At 34.3% G+C, this 20883-nt stretch overlaps 2 protein-coding genes across 4 annotated transcripts in view; both read left to right on the top strand.

The window, feature by feature from the left end:
- The window catches only part of LOC129757038 (pikachurin), an 865561-nt gene that overhangs the window by 519370 nt on the left and 325308 nt on the right, over positions 1–20883 (top strand). The window lies entirely within an intron of this gene.
- On the top strand, positions 1714–8034 carry LOC129757040 (17-beta-hydroxysteroid dehydrogenase 13-like). Of its 2 annotated transcripts, XM_055754142.1 has the most exons (7): positions 1714–1844; positions 5850–6273; positions 6911–7087; positions 7261–7333; positions 7410–7593; positions 7670–7795; positions 7861–8034. In XM_055754142.1, the coding sequence occupies exons 2-7, from the start codon at positions 5893–5895 to the stop codon at positions 7937–7939; spliced, it is 1020 nt and encodes a 339-aa protein (XP_055610117.1). In that variant the 5' UTR covers positions 1714–1844; positions 5850–5892; the 3' UTR covers positions 7940–8034. The 2 variants fall into 2 exon arrangements, with proteins under 2 accessions (XP_055610117.1, XP_055610116.1); XM_055754141.1 differs by lacking the exon at positions 1714–1844 and having other exon boundaries at positions 5805–6273.

Consider the following 20883-nt stretch of genomic DNA (forward strand, 5'->3'; position numbering starts at 1 on the left):
TTTCTAAAAGAACTAAGCTTTAAATCATTTAACACGCAAATTTCGAGTTCATTAAAAGTAAAATATTAAATTGATAAATCATCTTTTCTCGTAACTATTTCCTTATTCGAGTTTTGGAATGATTCCAAGCTCTTTATTCAATATATTTCATACTGAAATCAATTGTTTCAACTCTAACTTTAGTTCTTTAACCCAAGGTTCCGAAATTCGCTCGCGATAGCTTCAATCTATACACTTTTCTTATAGCACCCTCAGGCAGCGTTGGTTAGCCCCTGCCTTTGCTGTACGAACCGAGGAAATGCTGTGCGACATTTTATTTTCAAATTATCAAAGCGGGCCTTCCGTTTTCTTGTTTACGGATGAGGGGAAGGCTCTGCCCAAAACACAAATTGATGGACGACTCACAACAGAATTTTACGCATGATGCATAGTTGCTAAGCGATCTTAGAAGGGGAAATTTTTCCTTTGTTGCATTCGCTCGCGATCGTCTCTATGCATTATTCAGCAGTGAAACATTCGGAAGTGAACTGCTCAAAATGTATCGCTTATATACCAATCGTAGACGCCGGGTAAGGCGGGAATGTTTAAGGGGTAAAAAAATTTATGCTTCCCCTGCTAAAAGCTACAAGCAATTCTTACCAAAGATTGCTGCGACAATCAGGAAAACAAAAACAGCTCGGATAGTCTGCTCGTGTATAGTTCACCAACGATGCGCTCAGCAATGATCAGCGACAACAGCGAATTTTGAATGTTGCAGATCACCATTGAGCGTCGTCGTTGTTGATACAATATTGTTGCATTCACTTGACTGCCTTATACAGGAAGATAGATGCAACATACGCCTTCCTCTTTGGCTGTAAAGTGGCAAACTTGATGGCAGCAGGAAGAAAAAATAAAGTTTTTGTTCCTGTGATGAGTTGGCTCGCTTGGTGATTAGAAGAAATGAGCGAATTTAGGATCCTTGCAAACTCACAGAGTGTGCTTTTCTAGCTTTTTGCGTCCATTCTGTAGACTCCGCGCCCTTAGATTCATGCAAAATATTGAGGAATTTTCTCTTGCCCGTGAGCGAAAACTTAGCCTTAACGTTAAAAGAGGAGATAAAGTTTAATAGGTATGCACAACTTATCAACAACAACATTGAAATTGATAAGTTCCAAAAGCAATCTATCCAGATTTTCTCAGCTATTTCCAGACATTTTTTCAAAATCTTCCAGACTTTTTCGAAAAACAGTTGGCAGCCCTGCTTGCGGATGAAAATATCTCTCACGGGAGATTTGAACGGCAAATTCTATCGGAAGAAATTTTGATTCCATTTCTCTCACCAAAATACCCTCTCACGCCAAATTAGGTTCCATTTGCTCGATTAGTTCTCCTGTTATACAAAAAAATGTAAAGGAACCTCTTTCCCTTCTCCTGGAGTTCCAAGTAGGCCTTGCTCGGGTGAAGACGCGCTTTTATCTGTTTTCTCGTTGCGGTGCGCTGAATTTTTTGGGTTTTTATTTTCTTTATCGTTGAAATTCAAGTGATTTTAGAAATTATTCAAAGTGAAATTTACAAGGAATTGAAGAATATGTCAACCCTGTCAAGAAGAGCTGGCGTTTAAAGTTGTATTAAAAAGAACTCGAAATGAGGGAAATGCGAGCAAAACAGCCGTCATATTGCGGAGAGCGGTAGTCGACACGAACAACAAGGACAGGAAAAACCGGTGAGAGCTTTCCGATTAACCTTTATAACTTAGACACTTTCACTTTCCTATCGATTTGACTGCTGTGCATTTTTTTTTTTTCAAATTACTTAGAATAGGACTGTTTGGAGCAGCATTCTCTCGGTTAGCTATCGTAAAAGTGAGGTTTCCTCATTTTTTCCCAAACACAAATACCATTCTAAACAGAATATCGATGAAAATCCAGATTATATAGAAAGAGAAGGATTTTATTGAATTGTATATTATTTGAGGCAGCGATGCCGTTAATATTGATTAGCAGAAGTTTGGTAGACAAGAGAGGACAGCCTAAAATTTTAGAAACGGATTTTTCCATGTTTTTTTTCTAGTAGCTACCATTGTCACAGGCTTCGATTGCTTCGATCGATTAAAAAAAACAAGTGCTGACAAAAAAAAAAGTTGAGTAATGATCTTAACATTTTTCTCTAATCATTATTTCACGGGATTATAAATATATTTCTTTGATATTTTTTTTTTAATTTTTAAGTTTATACTTTTCCATGAAAATTGAAATTTCAAATGAAGTATAATTTTCTCATGGATGTTTTAAGATCTAATAAGTGTTTTTGTTCAATGTTATACAACCACAATCAAGTTTGTTTTGAACTGGAAGTTTCGTTATGATTGTTATTTCTTACTATTATTTCAGTTTTTGAGTAAAACGCAGAACTTGACCTGAAACAAGGTTTAGAAAACGTGCTTCACTGGACATTTTTATCTTGTTCTTCCCATTTTTCATGGGTGTGTGGTTTATTCTAACATTTTCTATTCAGTTTTGGTCAGTAATTTGTGTTTAAAAATATAAATGACAATGTTATCTGCTTGAATTGGTAAAATTTATTAACATGAAGAATAGTTTAGCATCGCATCGATTTTTTTTTTTAAAGACATACACCGTCTTAGCCGATTAAGGCTTTACAGACTGAATAAATGACATGGACAACTTAAGATTAACATTAAACACCCAGTACCGAGATGGGAATCGAACCCATGTCATCAGTGGACCAGCAATTACCGTCTTAGCACGCTAACCACTCGACCACCGAGACGTACAATTTATCCGTACAGATGTCTTCCCAGATTTTTTACTATCGAATGATGAAATTCCATTATGGTTTTCAAACAGACAATAAAAATGAAATTCAAATTGAAATATTTAATAAAAAATCTACATGAGGCCTTTAGTCAGAGTAGGGACTTGAGTTCACGGATTAAAGACCAATTCTATTCGTTAACACGAAGTTCAGTAGGAAACAGGAATTTGAAGAGATTAAAATCGGTAAAGATATGAAATGATGGAACCAAAAAATGGAATATTAAATTTAGCAAATGCAAAACAGTTTTCTTCTTGCATTTCTTTTTAGTTTACGATTGGATGCTTTCAACCTTCTAAGCCCTTTAGTATTATTTAGGAGTTTCAATAGGAAACTTAGGCATTTAAAAAAAGTAGGAGAATAGGTTTCAAGTGGTCACATCACATCAGCGTGAGATTTGTGGAGGGATGGCGTACAGCCGGTCTCCTTAAAACAAATCATCACATGTGCGGCTCTTCCCTTCCTCTTATCGACTACACGGACTTGGCCGGAGTCGTTATTGGTTCATATCAAGTAGGAGGTTCTCAAAACTGTACAGTGAGATTGTGTTGCTTGTTCCCAGCAAACTTTCATTTGGTTCATTGTGCAATGTTGATTAACTCGAACCAATCACGGAGTGCAACCATTATGCCATTGGCCATGGGGCCGTAGGTGGACCGTAGTGGATAACAAGCTCAAGTTCAAGCTCAAGGAACCTCTTTCACTTCTCCTATCTTCACCCTGGAAAAAGCGTGGGGCTCCAATTATTCACATTTCAAAGTTTCTCGTACACTTATACCTTCCCATGCCAAGCTTTGGTTCCATTTGCATAATGAGTTCTTGAGTTATGTAAAAAATCGAAAGGTAGCCCCTGCCTTTGGGGGGAGGGGGTCCTCAAATGCTCATAGAATCATTCAACGTTCCCAAATTTTCTCCCATGTAAATTTGGTATTTTTTGTGGTTTCCCGAATAACGCAAATATTTGTCTTTCAATTGTAAGACCCCCTCCTCCCTTCCTGGAAGGAGGAGTAATAAGAACCTCCCCCAGCCACCAATACTCCCACATTGCCATGCCATGTTGCCATGGGGAAACATTGATCACTTTTTTAATTCATTTTAATTCATTTTGGAAGGGGAATGAAAAAACGACAAAAAGATGAAAAATTAAAAAAATTAAAAAATAAAAACAAACAAAAGACTAGAAATGAAAAGAAACAGCTAAAAAATGATAAAAAATTACAAAAACATAAAATAAGAGTATCGCAAAATGCATCAAAACATGAGAAAAAATGATAAAAAAAATGAGTAAAAATTGTCGGAAATTGACTAAAAATAACATTAACGATAATAAAAATAGTTATTTTGTAAAAATTATAGAAAGAAAATTAAGAAAAAATACCGTTCGATTTTGGCAACATTCGATTTTGGCAACACAAAATGTTCGGGCATGTTGCCAAAATCGAACGGGGTCTGTATAATCAAAAGATGGAAAATGTTGCTGCATACATTTAGGGGCAAACATTATAAACATTTCCCATTATTTTTTGGCCTGAAAAACAAATGCAACTCTATCTTCATGCAATTATCTATGTCCTCCCACTGTTCCTTTGTTGTTTTTGTTTAATTCAAAATTAGCCATTTTATTTTGGTTTTAGCCTTTTAATCTATACAGGCTTTCTCATAGAAAATGTCCCTTTTTAAATATCCAAAAATTATCATAGAATGACCATAAAAACAACACTAAAACTATACCTATACAAAGGAGAAAAGTTAAACTTTCATATTTTTTTTTGTTCCGATTATAGTCGTTTTACCATCTTTATGGCATTCGCGACTTTATCAACGTTGCAGATCATAATACAACCCATTTGCTCCTTAATGCTATCATTTTCTCAGCAGAGGTGTTTGTTTGTGAATCTTCGAAAAAACAGATATTTTTAAACTCTAAAACTACATTTTAAGTAATATAAAGAAATCTCCAACTACAAACCAAATTAAGCCTTTTTGAAACACGAGGGATGAATCATCGTTCGGGATGAAAATTTATAGGCTTTTCAACGTAGAAATAGTATTCAGATACTTTAACTTCAGACTTAGTTAATGATGATTATCTGCAAAAATTTCATGTTAATCAAATATACCCCGATGATCAAAGTCCCTCAGTTTACGGTACCATCGCTTCATATCCTTAACAGATTGCTATTTTTCTGCGAATAAAATTGTTCCGTATTCTTATAAGCCAAAAAGAATTCAATTTCGTGCGAATTCAATCGGAACTAAAGGTATCTTTTCACCAATCTGTTAAATGGTAAGTATCGTAAACGTTAAGCTTAAATCGTCAGGTAGGTTTTTATTTGTCAAGCTATTTCCATTGGTACATTTTTTATGGATTAACAATTCTCTCAGCTGCAGCTATGGACAACTGCTTGTCAAACAGATGCCACTCGAAAAGCTGACTCATATTTCATGCAGCAGAGAGTCAAAAATGTATGATGAAGACAAGAATGTCGAGAATCATCAAAAGGTATGGATATGAACGGTCTTCGAGAATGCTTTGAAACAAAATTTCATCGGCGTTGTTGCTAAAGAATGTAATTTGATTTTTTGAAGTGTTGGTTAGTCAAAACTCATATTGCATTTTCTATGGTTTAATCTAATTTTTACTTCCGATTAATTTGTTGCAATTGTTTTTTTTTTCTCATGAACTAGCGCCACATTGCATGTGTTAATGCTGTCAGACATTTGGCGCGCGCTCGCTCGTTCTCAAACAATCAACACCACGCCGGATTTTCACTAGTTCACTAGTAGTTTCATTCACACCCAAGCTTAAACTTACCGGTTATGTGCCGCCGATTAACGGTTTGTCTTAAGTTCAAGCGGGCTTAAAGTTATTCACTTGCTTTTCCGTCCCCTTTCGAATGTTTACGTGTGGTGGGAAAATTCTCTTTGCATAAGCTTCATTTGGTTGTGGGCTTAGAGAGTCGACTCAGTTCTGCGCGAACGTTCGAGAGGAGAACTACACAAAGTTCCTCCAGTTTTTTTAAAATAAAAAGTTTGTTTATGAACCGGTAAAGTGCCTAACCAGTGATCGAAAAAATGCAAAGCATTCAAAACATTGGGAGTACTCCCTATGTGGAGGCACCGCGAGGACAGCAACTGCGAAGTCTTATGTCCCGGAGCAGAAAAGGACCTCTCAGGAAGATTTTTGCCATCACCGGAATAGTGCTTTCGATATTGTGGGAAGTTCTTCGATTAGTTGTTTCCACACTGATATCGTTGGTCCGGGCACCAGTAGAGAAGGACATCTCTGGACAGCTAGCTCTGGTAACTGGCGGTGCCAATGGACTCGGAAAGGAAATATGCTTGCTATTGGCGGGAAAACGATGCAATGTGGCTGTCGCTGATTTGGACACCCTCAATGGAGAGAAAACAGCCGAAGAACTCCGACAGTTGGGAGTGAAGAGCCAATTTTTCAAGGTTGGTAAAATATTCTAATCAAATGTATTTTTAATTTTCTAAACGTTTTGAAAATCTAGAAATATAAACTATGTTCTATAATTTTGTACTCTACCCTACATACAATGTAAATGTTTCTACTCCATAATAGATTTTACGAATATAAATTATGCATGCATCAGTCCATGGTAATCAATCAATGATTTAATCTGCAAAACTCTTATGCAGAAATGCATTTTATCCAAAACCAGCTAAGCTGGGTAACAACAAAACGAAAAGCTTGAACTTGTTTTTCATCGCATAGTAATTTCTTGGAACAGTGAGCTTCGCTACCTTCTACAAGCTCAGAGAATTTGAGATTTTTATCCCTTATAAGCCTTGAGTAAATTTGAAATTTGGAAACCGATTCATCAAAACTAAAATATTTTTTCTTATTTTTTTTTTATTTATATTTGCATAATTTTCCTTCTTTCGACAAAATTTTATGAACGTAATTCCTTAATCAATAAAAAAATTAAAAGACAACATTTTTCCGTCAGTTGCTATCACTCTTAAAAATTACACCTTCCATGGGTAGAAACATTCTGCATTGTAAAATGTCTTCTGAACTATGGTCCCTCAATCTTAAACCTCACTGTTTACGTAACATTTCCTCCAGGTGGACATATCCCAGTACGAATCGGTACAAGAGCTGAAGCAGCAAATCGAAAGTACCCTGGGAGACGTGGACATTGTGGTCAATAATGCCGGAGTTATGCCGCTGTTTTCGGTTCGCGAGGGCACAGCGGATCAAATTCGAAAAACCATGGACATCAATCTGCTGGCGCACTTTTGGGTAAAAGAGTTTGCAAGATTGTATGATTAACTGAAGAAATTACAAAGCGTTTGGGAAAAGTTCAAAAATTTTGACCTTACAACAAAAATTCACCTTTGAAGATAAGTTCTGATTTAGTTTAAATTATTTTGATTTTTTTTTGTTCCTCTATCATTTTTTCTCAATATCTCAAGACGACAAGAGCTTTTCTTGATGGAATGATATCCAGACGAAGAGGTCACATCGTTGGAATTGCATCAGCCACGTGTAAGTAAACCGTGAAATGCTCTTTATGTAAAAAAAGTTCAATCTAATCTTAACATTTAAAATTTATTTTTTCTAGCATTCTTTCCGGTTGGTCGAATTTGCGCCTACGTATCCAGTAAATACGGAGCCCGAGGCTTCATGGACGCTCTCCACGAGGAGCTGTTCTACGAAGGTCTGGAAGGGCAGGTCAATTCAACGGCGGTCTATCCGATGTTCATGAACACCCGCCGGGAAGTGACGGATGTCCTACAGAAGCTAAAGTAAGACAAAATATTAAAAAAAAAATGGTAAAACCTCATTTAACGTATACATATGTCAATTTTCAAACAATTCTAGTATGCTTGGAAGGATTCCGATGTATTCGGCACGATACAGTGCGAAGCTTATCGTCAGAGGGCTGATTCGGAATCAAAGACAAGTGTTCATCCCGAAGCGGTTCGGAATCCTGATGCGTGAAATGGAGTAAGTGTGACAAAAAAAATTGGTTTCAATAGGTATCTCAAGGTTTTTTTTAAATTTCATTCTAGGGCTATTCCACTTCCGATAAAGAGGATCATCCAGAAGGTTTACTTCAAAATGCCAGCCATTCCTAATTTGACCAGTTAGTATGGCTGAATTATACAATATTGGTTTAATTTAATGTGATAATTTAGATTAAGTTTTAAAAATATGTGTAATACACATTGTGTTAGTAGTTTACTGTAGCCAATTTAATTGTGTTTCAAACTTATCTGAGAGAAGATTGCAGCATTGTCTTGATTTTAGGAATAAACTTAATTGACCTGAACTATTTTTTTATTTATCCTTGAGAAACCATGTAAATAAGTTTGTTGATTGTAGCACGAATTTTCTATCATTTTTTTCAGTTTACGCTTGACTACTGCCCAAACTGTGGGCAAATTGGTGGATGAAATGTTTAATCAAAAAAAAAATTTGGTTCTTCTGATACCATTACAATATCTCCCATATGTTGTTGCAGCTAGCTAGATTGGCCTCGCACCTCACGGGACAATCGTATGAGTGAATAAATGGCAAAGCTTCTCCTGTAGGCATTTATACACCTAAAGAAGAGATTTCAAAATTTCAATGCCGCTCGGAGCTGCACTCAGGTCCCGGCAACGATACAAGATTTTTTTATGTATCGTGTGACCAACATCTTTTAACTAAGTGTTGGTGAATCTCGTTTTTAAGCTTTTTTTCCTCAGATTTAAGCTTTTTTGCCTTGAGAGCATAGGAGATGAAAGCTCAAATCTGAAGAAAAAAGCTTAAATCTGTCAAAAAAGGGGAAATCTGAGGGGAAATCTGAGAGATGTGCTCCATACGGTTTGTATACCATTGCCAGGATGTGGCTGCACTGCTGGCAAAAAGACTCGAACTCTCAAGCAAAGTTACGCATGACCACTACACTCATGCGAAACAAGAAAAACATTTTATGAGATCTATGTACATCCTATTGGATAATTTATCCCAAAATTAAAAGAAAAGTGGGAACCGAACCCAACGCAACCTTCTCATTCCGACTTGCCAGTCCGAAAAAATAACAAGTAAACCAACTGAGTCAGCAAACGAAGATTTATTGTCAAAGTGCTTCTGCCACACCCCATCTTTTAAAAAACGCACTGCGTTGGCTGTCTGACATTTGGCCGGTGTTTTTTTTAATCATTCTCCTTTTTCTTTGATGAGAATGAGATGGAAAAGGATTTTTTTTTTGTTTCGATTATAGTCGTTTTACCATCTTTATGGCATTCGCGACTTTATCAACGTTGCAGTTGGCGGATCGTTATTGAAAAACTTATCCGGTACAACTGTGTTCGATGTTTACTCTTGGGCTCGAACTCACGGACATCGGCTCAGGAGACAACAGACTTGCCAACTGAGCTATATCACAAGCCCATGGAAAAGGAATGAGAATGGAATAGGGAATGAGATACTGTTTTCTATTGGCCGATTTTTTATACACACGCACAACTGCATACTACCAGACATCTTAGCCGGTGTTTGTTTACCGGGGGTTGGAAACAAAAAAAGTTTTTTTTTATGCCAGTTTACATACTCACACAGTGCTCATTCGACAATATTCTCGCTGGCTTATTGTTTCCATCCTGCTTTGTCTTGTGATGAGAGATTGTTATTTCTTTCAGTCAGCAATGAAAAACTTTTTAGTGCCGGTCCGGCATAAAATATTATGCCGATATTTCCACCTCCAAGAATGGTCGATATTGGAGTTAAGTCTGATTTTTGGGTGTACTTGTTATCTTGTCTTTACATGATTGCTCCAGTGCTATACACTTTGGTCTACTCTCAACAGCCAATTTTTTAACTGTCAAATAAACAATTTGGCTTGCCGAATCATCAACTTGCGTGAAAATTTATCCCGAAAACACATTTGAACCTATCAGGAGCATTTCCCTTAAGGATAGTAAGGTTACATTTCTAACCCTGAATGTTTCGATTCCAACGGGGTTGGGCAAATTTATTTTTCCTCTATCGCGTTTCATCTTGGATAACTCTTCAACGGGTGCACCAACCTTGACGAAACTTTCATCACTAAAAGAACAAAACTTACTGATCAATATGCTGTCTTTAGTATCTCGGTACAATAACTAGAGGCGCAGTATTAAATCAAAATGAACGGACCGATACTAATTTTAAAGGTTTGAAAATATGTTGTGCATGTATGTCTTAAAGTTCTCAACAGAATAGTCAATTCGTTGTTTTTTATAGTATCAATTTTTCTCATCGGATATATGATGCGGCACACCGAACAGCAGGCTTAACGATTTTAGAATAATCTGTAAAGGTGTTTGATTTTTTTAACCCTGGAAAATCATTTTTTATTCGGATAGATAATTGTAAAGTAGGTCCTTTTCCTATTTAAGAAGTACAGGCTTAAAGAATATTAGGAGTGATAATAACTTGAAAATGGAATAATACTATTAATTCTATGTATAAAACTGATTAAAAATTTAAAACAACAAATAAATGTTAGATTTTCTTAAAAGGATAGGAATATTTGACAAAATTGAATATGTGTTAGTAATTGAGGCATATGTTTAAGTCATTGTAATCTCTTATTGTTTTTCACTTTTTTTTTAGACCCGAATCTTAAACAAAGGGTCTTTAAATAAACGAAAAAAAAAACAACAACAATTACTGCATAGCAAGTTTCGTGATATGAATTTAATGGATAAAGAAATCTATTTGAATATCTTTGTTCTATCTTAAATTTAGTATGTAGCACAAGTATTCCTACTACTAATCAACACTTAGCTTATTAAAAAAAAGCAGTTGGACAGTTTTTCTGGAAAAAAATTATTTTTGAAATAGAAAGGAATCAGTTATATTTAAGACCTAAAGAAGGGGGACTTAATCTTATACATTCTGAGGGTAAAGGCAAGGCTTTGTTTATCCGTAATATGTCAATAAAATCAGTGAAATGGAAATTTTGATAAGGTTTATCTCATTAAACTAAAATCATTTGAAATTTTACCAAGGAATAGCAGAGCTTGGATTGAAGATGCGATATTTAAAAAAACAACTTTTCATTGACAAATGTAAGATCTCTAAATTGGTATTTCATTGATACGAAGAAGATCATGCCAAAAATTGAAGAAAATTTACCTCTGATAAATTGGGAAACAATTCGGGAAAAATTTAATCGCTATTTTTTAGCAGCTGGAGATAGATCGCGATAATTTACATTTTTACAACATAGGTCGCCTAGAAAACAGCGATTAAGAGATTTGCTCAAAGCCGGATACGAAACTTCGTCGCATCAAACAATGTACATATGTAAATCTTGTATGAAAGTTTTTGATAAGGAACTATCATGAACTTGATACAATTCTACAGTTAGTTAGTTATTACAGTATAAATTTCAAACTTAAAATGAATCTCTCCAAATCCAATTTTTTAAATGAAATAACTGTAACATTAGACCACAACAAATAAAAGAACAGGAATATGTAAAAATTTTAGGATTACATTTTTTCCCAAATTTTAAGATTACAATAGACCAAAATTTTAATTTTTCTTATAAGCAAGATTCAATAGACATTAGCCAAAAGATTTTTAAACTATATTTAAAAATCATGGATTTAAAATAATTATATTTTATCAAAATTATGGTACATTTCACTTGTGTTGTCCATGAATAACAAGCATATAAGTATTTTAAGACAGACAACTAGCCAATTTATACGAAAAAGACTTTTTTATTAAGAATTGGACAGTTGACTGCCAATGACTTTATTATGAGCTTTCTTAATAAAAAAATATTATTACCAGAAATAAGCGAGAATGGTAATCATTGGCAAATGAACTAGAGATCATGCCAAATGTCAATACCAGTAAATAAATTTATGATTATTTACTAAGCCGTTTAAATATTGATATTAAAATGTAAAGAATTGCCAAGTCTTCAATGGGAAATCTTATTTGAAAATTGCAGTCAAAACTGCCAAAGCTCTAATCAGAAGTCATCCTTTTTCATTCTCCTGAGAGATTTGATTCCAACAAATGGAAAAACAGTTCAGGCACAATGTAAGAAGCGTAATTTCTCCAAAATGCGATACATATTATTTAGAAGACACTGCTCTGCATCGAATAAAAGAATGTCAAGGATCAAAAACAGTTTGGTCTTGGCTAATAAACTTGAAACAAAATTTCAAATAAATATTTCTAATGTAGAAGATTTATTTCAATGTCCAATTAATAAGAAAAAATTTATAATTAGGCAGGTTTGTGGTTGACCTTGGAATGAAAAACATGTACACTACCGGCCAAAAGTTTGGGATCACCCGCTAAAAAACATGCAAATTTTGTTCGTTCATATCTCAGCCGTCTTAGGACATATTGCAAATCTTCTGATCTCATTTGAAAGATAATGAGCAATAGCTTTTTCGGAGGTATTTTGCCCATAAATAATGTTTTAGTTTTGCACCTAAAACTTAACCTAAAGTTAGAACATTTTCAAAAAATCGCACTCAATAATCAAGGCAAATCATCTCGCGATAGGGTGAATCAAATTTCAAAATTTGAATTGCGTTCTATATTATTCTATACTTCTCAAAACACAATCAAAAAAATTTTGTGCAAAAATTTAAGAATGTACTTTTAACTAATAAAATAGACACTTAAGTTATCGTCCAAAAGTTTGGGATCACTCCTCAGTATGGTGTATCGGCCAAAAACATGCTAATTTATCTCATTCATGTCTTTCTCATCTAACATCGTATTGCAGATCTAAAGGGTGCATTGGAAAGCTTAGGAATTGTTGTTTTTTCATAAATTTATACAAAAAATATATTTTAAAGTGATAACCATAAAAAATTTATTTGAAATTAATTGTTTTTTGAAAATTCACACATATGATTGTAAATTTTTTATGGTTATGGATTTAAAATATAATTTTTGTATGAATTTATGAAAAAATTACAATTCCTAAGCTTTCCAATGCACCCTTCAGATCTGCAATACGATGTTAGATAAGAAAGATATGAATGAGATATGTTTGCATGTTCTCAAAAGAATGATCCCAAACTTTTGGCCGATACACTATACTAGGGGTGATCCCAAACTTTTGGACGACAACTTAAGTGTCTATGTTATTAATTAAAAGTACATTCTTAAATTTTTGCACAAAATTTTTTGATTGTGTTTTGAGAAGAATAGAATAAGTATTCTAATGCAACTCAAATTTTGAAATTTTGTCCACCCTATCACGAGATGATCGGCTTTGAATATTGAGTGCGATTTTTAAAAATGTTCTAACTTTAGGTTAAGTTTTAGGTGCAAAACTTAAACATTATTTATGAGCAAAATACCTCAGAAATAGCTATTGCTCATTATCTTTCAAATGAGATCAGAAGATTTGCAATATGTCCTAAGACGGCTGAGATAGAACGATCAAAATTTGCATGTTTTTTAGAGGGTGATCCCAAACTTTTGGCCGGCAGTGTATAATAGAAACGAGAAAAGATGCAAATATAAAAGGAATTAAAGAAAGAGTGCATTCCTAAAGATGGAACAATAAATTTATTTTTCAAAAACATTTTCAGAACTATGCAAATATGCTTTGATAAAACGAAAATTAGTAATTAAGAATGTATTTAGTTTTTAGACAAAGTGATAGTTAAACGTTTAACATGTAAATGTAAATAAAATTAAATGAATAAATAAATAAAAGAAAAAGTGGATAGAAAAAGTCATTAAAAAATTTAAAATATCTATACAATCTCTTGAAGATATTCTTCCGTGGCCAAAATATCCAATGTCAGCAAATTGTACTATGGTTCAGTCGCTCAGTTAAGTTATCTCGTAAGACGGAAAACTTAGGTAATAAATAAATTAAAAAGATTTTGACCAATGCAATAAGTGATTTTTTCATGAGCAAAAGTATACATCTACAATTTTTTTTAATTCGTCAAAATTAAAAAATTGTTAAAAATTTTGAAAGTTTGATATCTGTTATGAAAATTTAATCTAAATTCCGTGAAACTGTAGATTTTTCACATGATTTTGAAAATATAACCCAAGTACATCAATTGAATTTGGTGTGCTCACATATAATGGTTTTCGTTGCTGGAAGTATCATTATTTCACCTGAATTCCTCCCTTTCCTCCCTGTGGACCGGATTATTCCATATTTTTGGCAATATTTCGCCAAACACACAAACCAAACCCAATACTGCAAATTATTTCATGATTAATTTTTAAAGCATACTTTTATAGGCACAAGCAATGATATCAGTTGAATTGATTGATTTTCAATGAAAAAGGACATACCCGTATTAAACAGCTTATAACTTATTTGTCTTTTAAGATATGAGGTTACAATCTTCGACAAAGTTGTTAAGCGGAAAACTTCTTTAAATGAATTCATAATTTAGCACAAAACTCATTACCAAGATTGGTTCTACAGAAGAAACAAAAATTATGTTGATTTTTCAAAGCAAAATATTCAATTTTCCATACAATCAAAAAAAAAAGTCCAAATCAACTCATGCAAACTTTATTTAAAAAACTCTTGAAAAAAATCAGAGTGAGTTTTTAACCAAAATGAAGCATTAAAGATCTCAGGGTTAGAGAAATTCAAAAATGAGCCAAATTGACTCAGTCTAGTGAAACAAAGCAAAAATTGCATAGAAATAATACTGCCCTAAATCGCCCAGCCCCGAAACCTGCGGCAAAATATCTTAAATGCAAACCCTAGAAAAGACACAGAGCATCCAACATAGAAATTAAATCAAGTAATTTTAAATAATTGAATTCAAGTAAGTCAAAATTAATGTATCAATAATAATATTTTTCCAGGATTAAATTTTTCAGTAAATCATCATTTACTTATCGATGGTAATGAGCCTGAAAGGCATCCAATATTGATACCTACTCTAAATTAGCATATTGTCTTTTTTCACCATAAAAATGTTGAACGGTTTAGTTGACCTTAAAGGAGCGTGCAACGGGCCAATTTTAATTTAAAATTTTCTCGTCATTTGTCAATTATTTGCAGAACTTTTTCGATATTAACCAATAGATTGGCTAAGTTAAAAAAAAGTTAAATCGTTATAACTACCAATCTTCTAAATCAAAGGAATTTATTAGAGATGTACCAAATAGTGGTATTCGGCGAACGGCCGAATACCGAATATTGACCTTTTCAACTATTCGGTCGAATATTCTATTGAGTTTTTAATGAAAAAAACTTAAGCGATTATTTCAATGCTTTCTATTTCTTCCATATTAATGCCCCTCATATTTTTAGTCGATTATTTTCCACCAGGTGATATAATTGGATGATTTATAACAAGATATTTTTTAAGTAAAGGCCTTTCTGGTTTTTAAATTGTCAACAATAATTGATAAGACATCAGCTGACTTGTCGCTTCTAGGGCGTTTATCACCAAACAGATTGCGTTCCTGTGAAATCTGGGATAAAACGTGTCGAAACAGGTGCCAAGCTATTTGAAATTGCTTTTCTGTTATTGAATTAGATAAATATTGCATTTGAGCAAAATGTCTTCAAAATAGTTGTTGAAAAGATAGCTGATCTTTAACCTTAAGCATACCATACTTTCAACAACACGTATCCACACAGTCAGGCATTCAAGACGATTTATGAAAAGGGAATTTAAAAAGGTCAAAATTTATGTATATTTTCAAATTTTTGAAAAATTGTTATTGAACACAAATTTTAATTTTATTTAAAGAGGTATTTGAAATTTCTATTTGATTTAGCAAGTAATCTGAACAAGCCCGAGCAAAACTCGTAAAATTTTAAACAACTTCTGGACATTCCGGCCAGATTCAACTTATCTGGATTTGTTGGTTCAGACCATTTCGGATGGGAACAGATTAATCACCTTTTCTTGTCGACGACTTGAAGTAGAAGAAAGATTTTATTTGTTTCGATTTCAAATATCAACTTTTCCCGCGATTTTAAACAATACAAAACTACACAAAAGGTTTGGCAACATTATAGTGATTCTAACTTCATGTCTACCTTTAGGCGTTATTCATCCTAGCCAGGGTGACCAATACGTTCGAGATCAAACATACCGGCCAGCTAAAACAAACGTTTTATAATTGGTAGCCCTAGTTTTGTTGTTGATTTGGTTCTTATTTTCAAATGCGCTTTCAGCTGAAAAAGTTTCACTAGTTTTGCTGGTTAAATACGAGAAGGAAGTTATTTTAAGAAACATATGGAAGGCTGATGGATATTCTTCGTAACGGGAATCGGAGATTCAATGGATGCTCGGCTTCTGTAATCGAACCACTCCAGATCTGCGGGAAACTGATACGGCGGTACAACAGTTCTACGGGACAACACTGCGGGACAATACTGAGCGATCACTCTGCGGGACATTAACACTGCGGGACAACTTTGCGCGATCGCTCTGCGGGACAGTTCGGCGTGACATTTTCTGCGGGACAACTTCTGCGGGACATTGAGACAGCGGGACAACTTTGCGCAATCGCTCTGCGGGACAAGTTCTGCGGGACAACTTCTTCGGGACAACATCACTTCGGTAAAACAAATCTGCGGTTCGATTCTTCTAGGACAGGGTCCGTACGAGGACTTCCAACAGTAACGTAACTTCCGGTACATTCGAAATTCGTTTGTATTGAATCGGGACAATATAAAGCACATCCGGTACACGTCTAGGGATTATCAGGTTCGCTCATCACATAGCTAGGTCCGTAGTTATTCGACGGGATAGCCTACCGCGATTACAGTAACGATGATTTCTATGCGGAAGCTCCCATCCTGGTCACGGCACCAAATGTTGGTTCAGACCATTTCGGATGGGAACAGATTAATCACCTTTTCTTGTCGACGACTTGAAGTAGAAGAAAGATTTTATTTGTTTCGATTTCAAATATCAACTTTTCCCGCGATTTTAAACAATACAAAACTACACAAAAGGTTTGGCAACATTATAGTGATTCTAACTTCATGTCTACCTTTAGGCGTTATTCATCCTAGCCAGGGTGACCAATACGTTCGAGATCAAACAGGATTCTTTCCTGGATTTATGGGCAAGCCTGAATATATCCAGAAAATCTGGAATAAACATAAATCAAAGTATAAAGCATTATTGTTCAGCATTCTCCTGTACGATCTACAGTGAAAGTTACGCGTATACACCTTAGATGTTTTGCTGAAACCATAAGTTTTTAATGATTGTGTAGCTTTTACAACATTACTTTTGGATATTTTATAAATTATCCAAAATTATTTGAAAAATTTACAAGCCTGTAGTAGCTATTCGGCCTATTCGGCCGAATACTTCGCTCAACTATTCGGCGATCCGAATATTCGGCTTAACGGTTTTTCGGCGGTATTCGGCGCCGAATATTCGGCCGACCGAATATTCGGTACATCTCTAGAATTTATTAATTATTTGTTTAAAATTGAGGTGGAACAAATATCAATTCAATTTTTTGTCAACTCACCCCCTCCCCTTCGAAATTTCCAAAAACCCGATGGGGGGAGTAATAAGGTTTGAAGTATTTTATGTACGTTTCGAAAAATATCAAATACCCAGAAGACTACAAGACCAAAAAACAAATTGTGGAAGACGGTGGTGTTAAACCTTTTAAATTCTTGATTTTATTGAATTTTTCGATGAAAAATTACTTGATTTATGAATTTTGTGCAATGATATAGTATGCAATTTTGTTGCACACCAACTTCCGAGCAATTATTTAAGTACCTAAGTTCCAAGTGACAAAAGAAGGATTTGCAATTTGTTCCGGCCTCATTTGCAAAGAAATTCAACATCGTTTTCATATGTCAGGTTATGTTGTCGTTAAATAGTACATTAATTGTTTTCAATTAATTTCAACTTCTCTCCAAACTTACATTCTTCTTAATATAGACATCATTTGAATCAAAATTTTCATAGACCTCTATACCATGCGTAGAAACGTTTGACTCATTTACCATTTAAAAATCTGTTTTGTTTAAACTGTCGGTAACTTCTTTTTACGTTTATTCGAAATTCATTTGTATATCACAGAAATGACTTTAAAAACGTGAGAAATAGAAAAATTAACAACGTTGAATCGTTCTTTAAAATCACTGATCAAAATTTCTTTTTTCTGTGCGTATTTCCGAAAAAAAAATTTCACAGTTGAAAAATTCCCTTAACGCCCTGATTTTCTCTTACAATTGGTGAGAATATATTTTCAACATAAGATGTTGATGAATTTGCTTAAATCCTGGAAATAACAATAATTTACAGATTCCCAAGCAAGTTTTATCCAGGAATCTTAGCTAGAGTTTATATGTTTTGTTGTGAACATGTGAAAACACTAAATTTTCAACAATTACAAAAATTACAAATAGGTTTTTTTATGAACATAGATTTTTTTCTGCGAGTTTACCAATTACTCATGTCGATATGATATCTTGAATTGCTCAACCACGTTTATTATCTAAATGAGAAAAGTCATGTAGTCGTATAAACGTAAAGATATTTCATTCGTTTATGATTTCATTTTTTAACTAGGATTTGATTACCAACAAAATTTGCGTTTTTGTCCAATTTAATAAAATAATCATATTTTCAGAAAAAAAAATCTAAAGAGTCAATTTATCATACAACTTTGCCTTTGAAAGAAATTTAAAACAATTCACCAGGATGTACTCATTTGTAGTCTGAGAATATTTTTTTATTAACTTGGTATTAGTTATTGACTTTGAATCGAAAAATCTTAAAGCAAAGGTGTATTTTAAATTAGAAAATAATCCCTTTATTTTGTTTATGACAATGGTGTTAAATTTAAACATTTCAAAAAAACATATTGAAACCCTCAATTTCTGCAAAAAATGACACTAATCTTAATGGTTGTGGGATAAATCCAAAAAAAACACGTGAAGGGCATATTTAGAATATATCAACTTATTCCGGTTCATTTACTGGTATTTTATGATAATTAACGATCCATTGCGGGAAAAATTGAAGAAATAATTTCAATTTCAGAAAAGCTTCGAGAGCCGTGGGTCTCGAGGGCCACGGTTTGCTAATCCCAGCCTGGAATGATTGGTGTTCTATCGACCGTTTGATAACCGAGCATGAATACACAGAAAAGTTATGAGATAATTGGAAGTAAGTTCATATCCTGTTTGATAGAAGACCGGGTGAGTTTTCAACTAAAAATAATTTAATTAAATAAACAAAAAACCGTTACCACGTCACCACGTCTCCAAGCGCTACGTTATTTTACAGAACAAATCGTTATGACTGAATAAAATTAAAAAATTGATCAAAATGTCAGCAATAAGTCGTTCTAAGAGGTTGGTTCCGTAAGATTGTTGAATCGGAACACAAATTGCATCGTCCGCCACCTCTTTTCACTTCCGTTTTATTTATTTTTTGTAAAGTTGATTTTCTCATTCAAAAAGCAAGCAGCTCATACGTTGCCTCTCGATTTCATGTGTTCCGATTGTTAACGCTGTCAGACATTAGGCGCGCGCCTTCTAAAACAATCAACACCACGCCGCTTTTTCACTGGATTAACCCACCCACACCCAAGGGTCATAGCATATAGATTTTGAGCTTCTCAATGCACCGTCTCACGATTGGCTTGGGGAGAAACCGGCATAGGTATTCACTTGTTTTTCCGTCCTCCTTTAGAAGTTTGAATGCAGTGGGAAAATTCTCTTTGCATAAGCTTCATTCTGCTGTGGCTTCGGAGAGTCAACTCAGTTCTGCGCGAACGTTTGAGAGGAGAACAACGCAAAGTTCCTTTAGTTTATGAAAATCAAAAGTTAGTTAATGAACCGGTAAAGTGCCTATCTAGTGATCGATAAAATGCAAAGCATTCAAGATATTGGGAGCACTCCCTACGTGGAGGCACCTCGAGGGAAACAACTGAAGAGTCTCATGTTTCGAAGCAAAAAGGGACCCCTCAGGAAGATTTTTGCCTTCACCGGAATAGTGCTTTCGATATTGTGGGAAATTCTTAAATTAGTTGTGTTAAAACTTGTTTCCTTGGTCCGGGGACCAATTGAAAAGGATATCTCTGGACAGTTGGCGTTGGTCACTGGTGGCGCAAATGGACTTGGAAAGGAAATATGCTTGCAATTGGCTGGAAAACGATGCAATGTGGCCGTTGCAGATTTGGACACCCTCAACGGGGAGAAAACGGCCGAAGAACTCCGAGAGTTGGGAGTGAAGAGCAAATTTTTCAAGGTAAATCAAGAAAACGAAAGTGTTCTAGTTTAAATAATAACACACTTCAATAAGTGTTTAATCCCTGAATCATTATTCCACTTACAAATCAGAGAAGGAACATTGTGAGGATATCAGACTAACAAAAGTCAAGAATATTTCGAGATAAATATGATTGTTTTGGTTGGAAAATATCTGGTACAGATTAAGAAATAAATATTCAATTTTGAATTTAACAGCTTGGTAAAGCTAAATGAAACTATACAAACTGAAGTGAATAAAATATAAGGTTGAAACTATAGCTCTTTTGTATAAATACTGGATACCTTTTTTTCTCGCCGAATTAGAGTACGTCAAACGCTGAATTCCAAGTGTAGAGACGTACTAAAACACTTTGATCTAGCAATTGAATTTAATCTTATTCGATTAACAGAAATAATTCAGGCAATTGATTCATTTGCATTTACTTTAGCTTCAGCTCTAAAAAGTTAACCTTAAATATTGGCCATAACAAATCAATTAAAACCATTTGTCAAAAAACGAGAATCCAATGTTATTATTCATGTTTTTTTTTAAAGAAATATTAATAATTCAGAGAAAAATTCGGTACTGTAAACAGGGTAAGATTGATCACTTTATTCAATACTTTTCGATTATTATTTTCTGTTAAGGCGAATGGGGCACGTTTCATATTTTAAAACCAGTACTGGACTCCCATGAACGTAAAACATGGTTGCAGGAATTTATTAGACTACTAACGAGTTTTCTTGATCATAAAGGACACAAAACACCTTCATAATATTTAAAAATACTAGTTAATCAATTTCTAAGGTAGTTCACAGCAAACTCAAATGGTATAAAATTAATCAT

The sequence above is a fragment of the Uranotaenia lowii genome, chromosome 3, assembly GCF_029784155.1.
Source record: "Uranotaenia lowii strain MFRU-FL chromosome 3, ASM2978415v1, whole genome shotgun sequence".
Classification (NCBI taxonomy): domain Eukaryota; kingdom Metazoa; phylum Arthropoda; class Insecta; order Diptera; family Culicidae; genus Uranotaenia; species Uranotaenia lowii.